Here is a 15,654-nt window from a genome sequence, read left to right as displayed (position 1 = left end):
TAAATAGTTAGTTTCGTTCCAGATGCTGCTAGAATCTGTGGTGCAGAAATGGAAGTGTCACTCAGTTACTTCAGGGAGTTTTCCTGAGGTTAACATTGACGTGCAGTGAGCTATTTTAACTTGAGAGACTTTGATACTGATCTTAGATGTCATGGGCGAAATTCTCCTACCCGCCCCGCCACATTTCTGCGCTGACCGGCCGGCGGGAGTCTCCGTAACGCCGGCCGGTCAATGGGGTTTCCCATTGTGGGGCAGCCCCACGCCGTCGGGAAACCCCCGGGCGCCGGCAGAACGGAGACTCCTGCCGGCGGAGAATGACGCCCCATAAGTGGAAATGTTTCTGTTCCCCAGCAGTGATTACCATATCATGAGGAGAACACGGTAGATGTCATGAAAGATAAACTGATTGAATATTTCATTTGACAAGGATTATTCACATGTTTTCCAAAAGACAGTATGCAATTTCTCTCAGAATCTTTATGTAAAAGTATATTTTTGGCTCAGAAATTGATCCAACTCCACACAAATAAAAATAGGGCGCGATTCTCCGATCGCGGGACAGAGTGCCGCGCCGTCGTGAACGCCGCTCCAGCCTCACTTCCTGGCGGGCACTGGAGGTGGCGCCAACCTGCGCACGTGCAGTGGCGACGCGCCAACCCGCGCATGCGTGTGGCTTTACGGAACGCGCCGGCCCCGACGCAAGATGGCGCGGGGGTTCTGGGGCTGGACGCGCGACAAAGTAGGCCCGGGGGGGGGGGAGAGGCCGGCCTGACGATCGGTGGGCCCCGATCACGGGCCAGACCCCATCGGAGGCCCCTCCCGGGGACGGTGCCCCCCCTCTCCTCCCCCCCCCCCCCCCCCCCCCCCCCCCACAGGCCACCCCCCGACCCTTCGCGCAGAGGTCCCACCGGCAGCGACCAGGTGTGGACTGTGCCGGTGGGTCTCTGCTTTTTGTGCGCGGCCGCTGGGCCCATCCGGGCCAGAGAATCGGCAGCACGGCCTCGTACAGCAGCCCGCGACCGGCGCCACGACAAACGTGCCAGTGCAAATGGCGCCGATTCTCTGCACCTCGGAGAACCGCGCACCAGCGTCGGGGCAGCGTGACGTGGTTGCGGCGATTCTCCGGCCCGGCACGGGGCTGGGAGAATCGCGCCCATTGTTCTCATTCCCTTTGATCACGAAGAACTTGTGATCTTGACATAAAATTTCCACCATTTCCTTTCATTGAACATCTGTCTGGGGGATGTTTGTTAATTATTTGTTGCTGAATAATAGAGATTTTTGTCCATTTATTTTCAATATCCTACATTCAACAACAGTCAGATGTATGAGACCACATCCTCCACTCTCCCATCTTTAATAGTCCTATTCATCTTTGGCCAACAATGATTAGGTTTTTGCTCCGAAATTCAAATTGTCTGGAACAAAATGGGCCCAGTACTCACACCTGGAGTACATGGCACCTAACCTTTATCACATTTATCAAGATACGTGTTTCCTATTTAATGTGCACTTTATACACACATAGATTGAACTTTATGTTTACCACCTTCCTGAATGTTTAAGCCAATATGAGCCATCTTATCAAAAAGCATCTGAAAATCCACAAAGAGTACATCATATTCCCTATATTGATCTTAATCACTACTCCAAAAGATTTGGTGGCATGATTTGGATTTTACAAATCCATGCTGTCTCTCCTTCATTAACTCATTAACTTAATTTTTAAATGGTCTGGCATAATAACAAATTAAGATTCTAACAGTTCACCGTGATATTAGATCTTCTGGTTTACAGATATCCAATGTATCCTTGTTCCCTTCTTGTACAAATCGATGGTAATTCTCACATCTCAGGCACCATGTCATGGCGATGAAGCAGAGTCTCATTTTGGGTGTGTTTCGCAGGGTGTTTCCCGGTGCTTGCAGTGCCGAGAACAACCCTGCTATTAAACGGAGGAGCGCCCCTCCAAGGCTGCACGGGCTCAGTTTACCAGTCCAGGAAGTGGTCAGGTGCTACATTTAACTGGCGCCCCAATCTCTGGGCCACCAACATGGCCTCCGGACTCCACAACACCCCAACTTACCAATGAAGGTGTCCTTAAGCACTCCACCTCAACAGGGCCAGGCACCCCTGGGCACCTTGGCACTACCAGCCTGGTACCTTGGCAGTGCCCTTGCCAATCTGGCAGGACCACCTGAGCACCCTGGCACTGCCTTGTGAGATTTACCGACCTCATCACATCCCAGGTCGGGCGCGATGAGGCCGTTATATCGCGCCCAGTGTGTCTCAATTTGGATATTAAAGGACCGAAAGACGTTGGCTGGAACCTTTCCACTCTTATTTCCAAATTCTTTGAGCTGCATAGATGCACAGATGGGCGGCAGGGTAGCACACTTTTTAGCACTGTTGCTTCACAGCTCCAGGGTCCCAGGTTCGATTCTCGGCTTGGGTCACTGTCTGTGTGGAGTCTGCACGTTCTCCTCGTGTCTGCCTGGGCTTCCTCCGGGTGCTCCAGTTTCCTCCCACAAGTCCCGAAAGACTGTCAGGTGAATTGGACATTCTGAATTCTCCCTCAGTGTACCCGAACAGGTGCCGGAATGTGGCGACTAGGGGCTTTTCACAGTAACTTCATTGCAGTGTTAGCGTAAGCCGACTTGTGACAATAAAGATTATTTTTATGATATATGCTTGACATCAAGGTTTAGTTGACTTGCTCCAATATGAGGTGCAGGTAAATAAAATCACATTTTGCATTCTTCAGTGAGATATCAACTGTGACCTAAAGCTTTCTAAGAAGCAAAGCAACTGATCACAATATTTCCAGCAGCAGGACATTTTGTCACATGGAAAGGGATCACATAACAGATTGACATATTACGGGCCAGGTTAGATGTCATTGCTGGCTGAAAACTCTCGGCTAATAGAACTTTACCCATAAAAGAGAGAAACTCCAGGATTGTGATGCAAGATTTCTTTGTGATCATAAAGTCAGATGGTTGAAAACGATGTTGGCCAAATCCACTTGTACCAAGGAATATTTGTGTTTGTGCGATGAACTGACTGTAGAAAATGATATGAGGCTGAATGGAAAAACCTTCAAGGCACCTCCGCAGAACCTTCAGGAAACGAAAGGCTGGAGATCTTGTCAACTGACCAGACATGACCAGAGACATTCAGAAGGTTTTACAGTGATCTACTGTGGTCAGTAAAAAATTAGAATTAACCAACAAAAGAATATTGCAGGAGAAAGTGAGTCTGGATAAGTTGATTGTAGGGAGCCTGTAGCTATCAGAAATGTAGACAGGAGATCCTACTACATCAGAAATAAATAATAATTATGGGATCTGCCCCTGCACAGTAGATGAGACTATGGGCCCGATTCACCGGCCTCATTGCACTCCAGCTCCAGTGAAACAAGGCCGGTGAATATGGGAAAGGCCGAAAACAAGAACTGCATCAGGTGCCAAACAGTTTGCGATGCGGCACGCCTGCTCCCATAGGCAAAATCGGGATCTTGGCGCAATGGCGCGAGAAACCAATTATCACCACTTAAGGCCTATCCCCATACAATTAACGGGAGCCACCCCTTATCCAATGATTCATCGGGTTCCCCAACACATGGTCACGCTGGCGTTGATAAATACTCCTTTTGAAAAAAGTGAACCTGGCGGGAGTGCTTCTACAGGGAGCCGAGGAGGTGAGTAGCCAACTTTACTCGGAGCCAAAGAGCCCAGGGTTGCTGGGCTTGCCACCCAGAGCTCAATGTGGAGTGGGGAACCCTGGCTGGGGGTGCGGGACCCTCCGCAGGGTTGGACCACCATAGGAGGGTTGGGAGGGGGGAGGTGCTGGAGGCGGCGTAACCATGTGCAGCACCACCATGCCGACCCCTAGATTGTGAGTATCCTCAGGATGGGGTTCTGGGGCGTCATTCTCTGACCCCCCGCCGGGTCGGCGAATGGCCATTGGCCGCCGTGAATCCCGCCCCCGCCCCCGCCGAAGTCTCCGGTACCGGAGATTGGGCGGGGGCGGGAATCGGGCCGCGCCGGTTGGCGGGACCCTCCGCTCAATTCTCCGGCCCGGATGGGCCGAAGTCCCGCCGAGAAATTGCCTGTCCCGCCGACGTAAATCAAAGCTGGTATTTACCAGCGGGACCAGGCGGCGTGGGCGGGCTCCGGGGTCCTGGGGGGGGCACGGGGCGATCTGACCCCGGGGGGTGCCCCCACGGTGGCCTGGCCCGCGATCGGGGCCCACCGATCCGCGGGCGGGCCTGTGCCGTGGGGGCACTCTTTCCCTTCCGCCTCCGCCACGGCCTCCACCATGGCGGACGCGGAAGAGACTCTCCCCACTGCGCATGCGCGGAAAACTGTAGGCGGCCGCTGACGCTCCCGCGCATGCGCCGCATTTCCGCGCCAGCTGGCAGGGCAACAAATGCCATTTCCGCCAGCTGGCGGGGCAACAAACGCCATTTCCACCAGTTGGCGGGGCGGAAATCCCTCCGGCCTAGCCCCTCAATGTTGGGGCTCGGCCCCCAAAGATGCGGAGCATTCCGCACCTTTGGGCCGGCGCGATGCCCGTCTGATTGGCGCCGTTTTTGGCGCCAGTCGGCGGACATTGCGCCGTTGGGAGAGAATTTCGCCCCTGATGTCTCAACCATTCCAGTGGTGCCCTGCAGTACACCATCAGGAGGGTTGGCTGGAGAGATGGCCCAGGGTTCGGATGTCGGCCCGGTTTGCTGAAGAAAGTGACAGTCGTCATGATGGGTGTGCACAAGGTTATTTAATGTGTAATACAATTCCCCACTCTGCTGATGGTGCCGCTCACCCCAGCCCCCTCACCCCCTACCTGCATCTCCCCCCCCCCCCCCTCAAAGAACAAAGAACAATACAGCACAGGAACAGGCCCTTCGGCCCTCCAATCCTGGACCGGTCATGATACCAACCTTGGCCCAAACCCTCAGCACTTCCTTGTGACGTATCCCTCTATGCCCATCCTATTCATGTGTTTGTCAAGATGCCTTTTGAATGTCGTTAATGTATCTGCTTCCACAACCTCCCCTGGCAACGCGTTCCAGGCCCTCACCACCCTCTGCGTAAAAGCCCTGCCTCGCACATCTCCTCTAAACTTTGCCCCACAGACCTTAAACCTATGCCCCTGGTGACTGACCCCTCCACCCTGGGAAAGAGTGCCTGCCCATTCACTCTATCCATGTCCAACATAATCTTGTGGACCTCTATCAGGTCATCCCTCAACCTCCGTCTTTCTAATGAAAACAGTCTGAGTCTATTCAGCCTCTACACATAGCTAACACCCTCCAGACCAGGCAACATCCTAGTAAACCACCTCTGTATCCTGTCCAAAGCCTCCACATCCTTCTGGTAGTGTGGCGACCAGAATTGTGCGCAATATTCCAAGTGCGGCCTTACCAGGTTCTATACAACTGTAGTTTTTATTCTCGATGCCTCGTCCAATGAAGGCAAGCATTCTGTATGCTTTCTTGGCTACCTTGTTCACTTGTGTTGCCACCTTCAAAGATATGTGGACCTACACGCCCAGATCTCTGACTTTCTATATTCCTAAGAGTTTTGCCATTTATGGTATATTTCCCCTCTATGTTAGACCTACCAAAATGTATTAACTCGCATTTGTCCAGATTAAACTCCATTTGCCATTTCTCTGCCCAAGTCTCCAACCTATCTATGTCCTGCTGTGTCTTCTGACAATCCTCAACCCTATCTGCTACTCCACCAACCTCGGTGTTATCCGCGAACTTACTAATCAGACCAGCTACATTTTCCTCCAAATTGTTTACTACAAACGACAAACACCAGAGGCCCCAGCACAGATCCCTGTGGAACACCACTAGTCACAACCTTCCATTCAGAAAAATACCTGATACCCTTTGCCTTCTGTGACTGAGCCAGTTCTGTATCCATCTTACCACCTCACCTCTGATCCCATGTGACTTCACCTTTTGTACCAGTCTGCCATGAGGCACCTTGTCAAAGGCTTTACTGAAGTCCAAGTAAACAACATCCACCTCCCCTCATCAATCATCTTTGTCACCTCCTCAGCACGACCTCTCCCCTTCACAAAACCATGTTGTCTATCACTTATGAGTCCATTTGTTCCAAATGTGTATAAATCCTGTCCTTGAGAATTCTCTCCAATACTTTACCTACTACCGACGTGAGGCTCATCGGCCTCTAGTTTCCAGGATTATTCTGCTACCTTTCTTAAACAGCGGTGCCACATTAGCTATTCTCCAGGTACCGCGCCCCAGTACCCTCAGCGATCCTCGATGTGCTTTGCCTTCCACTATGTCTAGGTGTGACCCCAGGATGCACATCAGAGGTGAGGGTAACCAACTGTTTACCCTATCCCCTGGCCTTCGCTGCCCCTGACGGGTGTCCTCTGAGGGTCGGGTGCACTTGTCGGCAGCACATGCACAGCCGTGCCGCCCTGTCCCAAGTGCTAACTTCGAGACACAGCCTCATTAGAGGGATGGAGCTCGGTGGTGCTGGTGGCCAACATCCCCAGTCCATAGGACGATTCTGGATTGGCACCCAGCACCCCCTCCTGGTTGGTGCCCATAGGACACTGGGGTTTACCTCGGTGTCATCCGTGAACCTCAGCTTTTGCTGAGGAGACACAGAGGGCATCGTTAGCCACACATGTGATTCACAGTGGTAGGAGGGGGTGATGTGACGGAAGGGTAGGGGGGTGAAGGGAGGGTTGGGGTGAGTTGAAGGGGGGGTGAAGGGAAAGTTGGGGTCCGCATGGAGAGTTGGATATGGGTGGAAAGGTCTCGGATGGGGGTGTTGGGGGGGGAGGGCGTTGGTATTTACTCACTCATGCTGCCCGGTGTAGGTCATTAACCTTTTTTCAGCACTGGAGGCTAGCCGTCCTGGTCACACTCCGGAGCTTACAACCGCCGCGACCCCATCCCAGGTAGCACTGACTGACCTGTGGTTGACCCTCTGGGACCCTCGGGGGAACAGGACATCCCTCCTGGCCTCCACTGTGTCTACATCCCCGAATCTTGGGGCCGGTCTCCTGGGTGCCATTGTTACGAGCTGGCTGGGGTTGGCTGAGCAAGTGCAGCTTAATGCTGCTCGACCTTGTTAGCGGAGGGGGCTGTCAAGCGCCATCCTGGCGAATCGGCTGGCGAGCCTTCATTTGCGGCAAGAAGGCCGTGGGGTCTTGTTAAGTGGACCAATTAACGTTGAATTGCGTTGCCGGACTCGCTGGGCCTGCTCGCGGCAGTTCCCAGTCGCTAACACACTCCAGAGAATCGTGCCCTATACCTCAAAAAGCGTGCAAATCTTATGGTGGAGCAAACTGAATAAAAGGGCTAGATTCAATTTATCCTCCTTGAAAATAATGAAGGGGGTTACATGTTTATTCCCTGGTGAATATGTTCAATAGGTCAGATGATGAACGATGAATGAAAATTGAATATGATGCCCTGATGTGTTAAAAAATTTAGAATACCCAATTAATTTTTTCCAATTAAGGGGCAATTTAGCGTGGCCAATCCACCTACCCTGCACATTTTTGGGTTGTGGGGGCGAAAACCACGCAAACACGGGGAGAATGTGCAAACTCCACACGGTCAGTGTCCCAGAGCCGGGATCGAACCTGGGACCTCGGCACCGTGAGGCAGCAGGGCTAACCCACTGCGCCACCGTGCTTCCCTATGATGCCCTGATTAAAAATTAAAATCATACACTGGAAATGAGCCAATCAGTTTAGCCTCTGTGGCGGAGAAGTTAAAGAATAGATCATTAAAGAACAGTCCCATAAATGATCATCTAAAATGTACAGCTCTGGCAAGAGATAACGAAAAGTTTCAGAATGTTAAACTTTATACTTTGAAGAAGTAACTAAGATGGTGGATCAAGGAGTTGATGTATAAACCATTTAATTGAATTTCCAAAACAAAACCTTTTGTAAAGTGTCTCTTGAAGGATTTTATAAGAAATTCCAATTGCTAATGTGTGTATTGAAAGAGTGAGTAAGCATGTTCATCTGCAGTTAAAACACAAGAAGGTACAGTATTAGCCCTACGTGCCTGGCAGAAACCACATGGGCGAGTAGAGAAAAATAAAGTAGAACGAAATGTGATTATGAAATGCCTTTTATGACCTCAGGATATCTGAAACGGAATAAATGATGTCGAACTTTAAAGTGAAGTAACTTTTGTACAGGTACTGGACCTTGTATGCGGTGTCCCAAAACCTGGAAGGACTCAAAAGCCGGTTGCATTCGAGGCTGGCTCCCTGGGCAGCAATTTGAATAAAAGCCTTTTATTATTTGTTTTTCATGATACTTTATGTATTACTGACATACGCTCTAGGACCCAAAATCCGCAAAACACCCAAACTTGGTACACATCTAGTCCTGAGCTTCCTGGATATGGGTTCCAGTACCTGTAATGTGGAAAATACAGCAGTCCACACAACATTGTGGTTAAGATCAGTGGAAGGTACTTCAGATGTATTCAAGCATGAAGGGAAAGATAAATAAACAAACCTGCTGTGTTCAACTTATTAAGCTGTCAATCAAAGGCTAGTTAAAGTATTGTACTGTGAAATTGAATGAATGCTAAGCATTTCAACGGATCTCAGGGATTTCCAAGGCTTTTCACGTGTTGTAGGTTTTATTTAGGAATGCACAGACACTTCAAAAAGCAGCAGTTTTAAAATCATAGAGCTGAGGGAGCAGATGTGAGGAAAGGGAAAGTTTTCCTGGCTTGAATCTTTAATGAACTGGCTGATCTGCTCGTCAGCTCTCTGGCAGAGCAGTTCATAGTGAGAAGACCACTTCAAAGTTTAAACAAGTCAGACAAGGATGATGGTTTTGAACATAGAGCTGCCTAAGATCATTTATCACGAGTCACCTTCTGCCCAAGGCTAGTAGGGGCAGTACAGATATGGGACCTGCATCCCGGGGAGGGGCCCAATGTCAACCCCCATCCCACAGCTTGAGCCCAACCAACCCCCAGTACCCTTGGGGCCCTCCCTCTGCAGCTTAGCAGCAGGAGAGCGACACATGAGCAATAGGATAACCTCCTTGACCACCCCCTCTTGACCCAGAATGTCATGCTAGTGTGTCACTGCCAGGGTATCAGTGGCAGGGGGAAGTACACTGTTGACAATGCCAGAGGGCATGGCCTGGAGCAGGGACTTGTGGGGGTGGGGTGGGGGCGGGGGGGGGGGGGGGTGGAGAGATCGGGTCGCCCTCATGCATGCATGCATGGTGTGGGGTGCAACCCATTATTCCCATGGTGGGGGAGGATGCCCTCCTTGATGAGGGTTGGTGGGTACTTTCCTTGTCAGTCGGGGGGGGTCACCATTTGCATTATGGGGTGGGGGCGAAGGGGGTCCTGTCTCTGGACTTTGGGATTGGGATGTCCATTCAAAATAACGGCCCAAGACCAGTAAGTTCAGGGAAACTGACGCGTTCGCCGCTATGCATAATTTACCACAGTGAATACCACCTCAGCGATGCTCCGAGAATCAGTGGGACACAGTTTGATTCTTGAACTATGGTAATTCACTCTTCATTCCTGACTCAGTTTCAACCATGTTTTGTGTCCTTAATTCTTTCAGTTTCATTTGAAATCTACTCAGGAGGTTTTTCTTAATATTTGAACGTTTATTAGATACACATTGCTTATAGAATACAAGCCATGACCTTTTCTCATACAGTCTTCATTACATTTTCACAGGAGATGACCTCAAGTCACACATGAAAAGAAATAATGAGGATCCTGAGAGTGACTCTGTAATTCAAACCCATCCAAATGAGGTGCTTCTGTCCAACGTGCACTCATCCGATTCAGCCGCTGTGTCTGAAACAAATCCATATTCTGATTTTACTATTCGTCAACCATCACACTCAGCCAAACGAGAAGAATTCTGGACACCAAGGGAAGACACAGCTCTGCAGAGTGCAAGAGAAAGTACCAAGAATCTAGAGGCAGAGACAGACAGAATTGGCCAATCCGGTTTTTCATCAGTGGAGACTGAAGCATCCGGAAGTCCGGATGTTTCTGGACAAATTGGTTATTTTGAACACAGTCCTAAGGCTGCACTTGACGCTCACTATTCAGGGATGCCAGGCAGTGATGTAGAAATTACACAAGAACCCACACCAAACAATGGAACACCTGCACCAAGTGCGGAAATATCCTCCAATTCAAAGGAAAACAACATGCGCAATGCTGATACGAAGAGAAAGAACCCATTCTTAAGATATTCATCAACATTGCTGTCAGAAATTATACAGGGTGCGACAAAGTCACTAAAAGATGACACTGAAACTGCCGTAAAATCAAACGAAGCGGCAGTGAAAAATGAAAGGGTTGGGAGTGAATCTCCTGACATGGATAGTTCGGTTTCTTCAAGCCCTTCAGTTTTAAAGTCATTTGCAGCCAGCACACAGCTCAATGAATCAAAGGAGAAAGGTCAACCGAGGCACACCAACTTGGACCAAAGTTCCGAGTCAAACTTAATGAACAACGCACCTAGCCAAATCAAGAAGCCAGGAGAATATAACAATGACACACCGAATCTAACGTTAGGAAGAGGAGAGACTGAGCATTCAAAAAGAAAAGGCATTCTAAAACGCAGTCCAAGTACTAGCTCCACTGAGTCAGAAAACCTATCCAAATGGACCCCCATTCGGCCCACAGAAGAGGTGGGAGTAATGTCACTCCAAGGTGAGGATTCAGATGGCAGCACAAAGATGGAGCCAGGTAGCAAGCAAGTGAGATTCTTTGCTACAATGAAAAACAAGCCTCTGGAAAATATAGTTGAAGGGCAAAAAGCTGATAAAGCAACGGGCAAAAAAAAATCCATGCCGCAGCAAGAAGACCACAACGTCAGCATATTCCCCTCAATGTCTCCAACTCCAGCTCAAAAGTACAAAGATGAGGCAGATGTAGATCAGTTTTTGACAGACAAAGGGACGACTGAACAGGACTATTTCCCATCACTGAAATGGGGCGAGACCTTGGACACATTACAGAAAAACTACGAAGGTATGCTTGTAATAAAAACAGAAAGTGCTGGATAACTCAGCAGGTATGGCAGCATCTGTGGAGAGAGAAATAAGTTAACATTTTGAGTCTTGGGGCGGCGCGGTGGATAGCACTGCTGCCTATGACGCTGAGGCCCGGGTTTAATCCCAGCCCCGGGTCACTGTCTGTGTGGAGTTTGCACATTATCCCAGTGTCTGCGTGGGTTTCACCCCACAACTCAAAGATGTGCAGGTTAGGTGGATTGGCCACGCTAAATTGCCCCTTAATTGGAAACAAATATATTTGGATACTCTTAATTTATTTTTTAAAATAGTTTGAGTCCATACCGAGGTACCTCCCCCCACCCCCACCCCGCCAACTGTGGTTGACAGGGCTCTCAACTGTGCCCAACCCATCCCCTGCACCTCTACCCTCACCCTTTCCTTCCCTCCCAGAACCATAACAAGGGGCAGGATTCTCCGACCACCCGCTGGGCCGGAGAATCGCCGGGAGGGGCAGCATGAATCCCGCCCCCGCCGGCTGCCGAATTCTCTGGCGCCAGGGTTTTGGCGGGGGCAGGAAGCGCGCGCGCCGGTAGGCGGCCGCTGGCAGCGGCCCCCCCTGCCGATTCTCCGGCCTGCGATGGGCCGAGTGGCTGCCCGTTTTTGGCCGGTCCCGCCGGCGTAAATTAAACCAGGTCCGTGCTGGCGGGATCTAGCTCTACGGGCGGCCTGCAGAGTCCTCGGGGTGGGGGGGGTGGTAGTATCTGGCCCCGGGGGGTGCCCCCACGGTGGCCTGGCCCGCGATGGGAGCCTACCGATCTGTGGGCGGGCCTGTGCCATGGGGGCACTCTTTACCTCTGCGCCGGCTGCCGTCAACCTCCGCGATGGCCGGCGCGGAGAAGAACCCCCCTGCGCATGTGCTGGGATGACGGCAGCACATGCTGGCGCTCACGCGCATGTGCCAACCCGCGCCAGCCGGCGGAGGCCCTTCGCCGCCGGTTGGCACGGTGCCATGTCCTTCCGCACCAGCTGGCACGGTGCCAACACCGCCGGCGTTGGCCTAGCCCCTGAAGGTACGGAGGATTCTGCACCTTCTGGGTGGCCCGACGTCGGAGTGGCTCACGCCACTCCTCGCCGCCGGTATGGCCCGCCCTGCCAGGTAGGGGAGAATCCTGCCCAAGGTCCCCCTCATCCTCACTTTTCATCACATCAGCTTCCGCTTTCAGAGGATCAATCTCTGCCAACTCCAGCTTGATGCCACAACAAAACATGTCTTCACCTCACCCCCTGTCAATTGCAGAACTGAGCAATTGCAGAAGGTGCAACACCTCCTTTACCTCCTCCCCTCTCACCGTCCATCGGCACACACACTGCTTTCTGGTTTAGTCGCATTTCACTTGCGCAACCTTAAATTTAGTCTACTGTATTCACTGCCCCCAATGTGGTCTCTTCTATGTTGGGAAGACTAACTGCAGGGTGGGTGACTGCTTTGCGGGACACCTTCGCTCTGTCAGCAAGCCTGCCCACAAATTTCTGGTGTTGACCATTTGAATTTGGCATCTTGCTCTCATGCCCACACAGCCAGCTGTGGTCTGCTCAATGCTCCAGTGAAGCCCAACGCAACTGGAAGAATAACGACCTCATCTTCCAATTAGTCACGTTACAGCTTTCTGGACTCAACACTGAATCCAACAAGTTTAGACTGTGACTTGACTTCCCCCCTCTCTCCCCTCCCCCGCCCCCACCCATCTTGACCCCCTTCACTTGCCCCTATACAACTCCACAGGGCCATATGTCCTTTGTTTTTTAGTTTTGCTTCCACTGAGCACTGAGCTCTGTTGTCCTATCTGCTTCTGCTATATTATCTTTATGCCACTCTTAGCACTTTTCAATCCCTATTGGAACCATCAACACCCCCTTTTTCCCATGTCCATGACATTTTTTTCAATCCCTCCTCAGTTTTGATCTATCCCTGACCTTTCACTCTGCCCCACTCCCCTCTCAAATTATATGATTCATCACATTTCTATTCCTCTTCAGTTCCGTAGAGGGGTCACATGAACTCAAAACATTAACTCTGCTGAGTTTATCCAGCATTTTGTGTTTTCATTTCAGATTTCCAGCAATTGCAGCATTTTGCTATTATCACAAGTACACTTGTAACCTAGTTGTCTAAAGGCATTTAATTTATTTCTGTTGAAATAATGAAAGTTCCTTTTCTTACTCACCTTGGCAATTGCTATTTTGTTATCCCTGGTGAAAATGAATGATAATTTAACATTTTCATGTTGATAAGAGTCAGATTTCAGAGAATTTAGGAGAGCGAGGGAGATAAGGAAGTGGATAAGGATAGAGGGAGGGAAGGAAAGATATGTTGGGTAGAAGAGAGAGAGAGGGAGAAGGCAGAAAAGGGTGGGTGGATGAGAGGTGAGGAGAGGATGCAAAACATGGGTGAGTTGGGTGGAAGTGGAAATGAGCAGAGAACAGGAGTGGCCGAGAAAGAGCAAATATTTTTGATTGCATCCTTAAAAACTGTGTCAGAGGTTTGAATGAAAATGTCTAAATTAAATTATTAAAATATTGGGGGGTAGGGAGCTGCCAGTGAACAAATACAGAACAATTTTGAAGCAGTGAGAAGCGTGCTGACATGGGGCCTGCCGATATTCTGTCAGCGGAGGGGAAATTTGGTTCTGACTTTGAGTGTGTCACCCTGATATTAGCTAGCTGTATCAAGTGAGCCAGAAAGGGTGTTCATTATCATGCAGTGCGAGTGGCAGGGACTGAGTTTGAAGTGGTTCAGCAGTGTAGGAACAAAATAGCAAAGGGGACAATGAAAATGTAGCAGTGGTTCCAGTGTCATGAGAGGTACACAAAGAATAATTTGGGAGTGAAATTACAGATGCATTATTAACTTAGAGATGGCATGCATGGAAAGTAGCATATCAGGACATCCTGCACTTCTGGCTTTCCGCTGTATTGGACTAGCTTGGTTGGCATCTGGGCCCACAGGTAGGTAGGGGGAGGCTACTCTTTGGGGGACTGCAACCATCCTCAACAGCCCAAGTTATTTTTAATGAAGCCAAGTGGAGAACTCCTGCCCCTCCTGACCTTATAAAATAGCTGGGTACTTATCTTTATGTCATTCTTCAACTGGGAGACCAGCTGTTACTGGGCGGAGTTTGTGCTGACTGCATTGTTGGTCCTCAGTCTGAAAGATCTACATTGGATGTGTTTTGTTTATATCTTAAAATATAATTTTGGAATGGTTTTAATATGAACTTGCATAATGTAGTGTGAGTACCTATATTTTGAAAGCTAAGATACGCTAAGTTTGTGGACACTGCTGCAGAATGTTCAAAAGTATGATTATGCAATTACTGAAAAATAATGTAACTATTGTCTGGATTTCCAAAAAAGCCCACTGTAAAATAGACTGTGGTGTTCTTTGTGTTGCTAAATTCATGATGGTTGGCGTAGTGTTCACAAAGCCTACACTTCATACTTGTATATCTAGCTCCCTCTAGTGGTTGATTTAGACATTTCATTAACCCTTGCAGTTCTTACATTTATGTTAATATTACATTGACCTAGAATGATTATCTCTTGCCCTTTTGGAATCTACCTCCAATGGAACGGACTCATTCTTTAAATCGAGCCTGGTTTTTTTTTGATACTTTGATTCTCACCCGGGATTAGAAACTAGAGACTTATTTTTGGTGTTGGAAAAAGGTTGTAGCTGCTTTTATTGAGAATTGCCTGTTCACTTCTGAAGTGCTCTCCTACAATTGAAGTTTTCTTTTGTGACCTTTTCTGCCACTTTGAACTCCTGTCAGTACATTGACATCCAGAAATCGAAGCTGCCAGAAAGGGAGGAGCTTTCCCCCTGTGGCTCATAGCAACCAGGCATGTGCTCAGCTGTGTGAACAGTTGGTGTTATCCAGAGGTTGACATCAAGCTCAAATCATTATATGTGGTATAAAGCTTTATAGTGCTCAACCATGGGTCAAGTGAAAAACTATCAAACAGAATTTGCAGTTTGTGTCCAGCAAACAGTCCAGTTCAATTGAGGATTTTACCAGCCAAACGTTGAGGTGAAGTACGTCTGCATAAGAATCAGATTGCTTAATCCTTGAAACATTCCTGCTTGTTTTACAAAGTACACAAGTGTAACCAGTGGAATATTTTCTCCACCTGTAAAACCATATTTTCTCAAGTTGTAGTTCATAGATTTTTCACTTTTCTCATTCATTTTCCCAACTCCTGGAGTAAAATATGTAGAATCAACATTTTTCTCATAACTTTGCACATGTATGTGACAAACTACCTAAGATGATAGTGTTGAATTCTTCAAAGTTGCTGTTTAAAAAATGTTCAGCCTGTTAATTTCACAGGGTTGCAACCCTGACCCACTGCAGACCTCAACCACTGAGGTTTTCAGTTTGTCAGTGGGATGGGTAAGTTCTGGATTTCTGCATTGTGCAGGCATATCTGATGTATCCTAGCAGAACTCACCTGGGAAATTCCTCCAGTCATTTGCTTGCCCCAGACAGTGTGCTCTTCTGGAAGAACTATCTGGATATGCAAGCAGCCCTCTTACAAAACAGGTTGTTTTTACCCTTCACAACG

At 49.2% G+C, this 15,654-nt stretch overlaps 1 protein-coding gene across 1 annotated transcript in view; it reads left to right on the top strand.

The window, feature by feature from the left end:
- Window positions 1-15,654, top strand: part of LOC140410770 (synaptotagmin-like protein 2) — a 361,907-nt gene that overhangs the window by 203,797 nt on the left and 142,456 nt on the right. Inside the window, exon 7 of the mRNA XM_072499365.1 lies at window positions 9,734-11,047. Coding sequence (XP_072355466.1) covers window positions 9,734-11,047 — 1,314 coding nt within the window. The remainder of the gene's footprint in view (window positions 1-9,733; window positions 11,048-15,654) is intronic.

This window comes from Scyliorhinus torazame, chromosome 4 (genome assembly GCF_047496885.1).
Source record: "Scyliorhinus torazame isolate Kashiwa2021f chromosome 4, sScyTor2.1, whole genome shotgun sequence".
Taxonomy (NCBI): domain Eukaryota; kingdom Metazoa; phylum Chordata; class Chondrichthyes; order Carcharhiniformes; family Scyliorhinidae; genus Scyliorhinus; species Scyliorhinus torazame.
The sequence above is the reverse complement of the archived record's forward strand: the minus strand, read 5'-3'. Positions and strand labels throughout refer to the sequence as shown.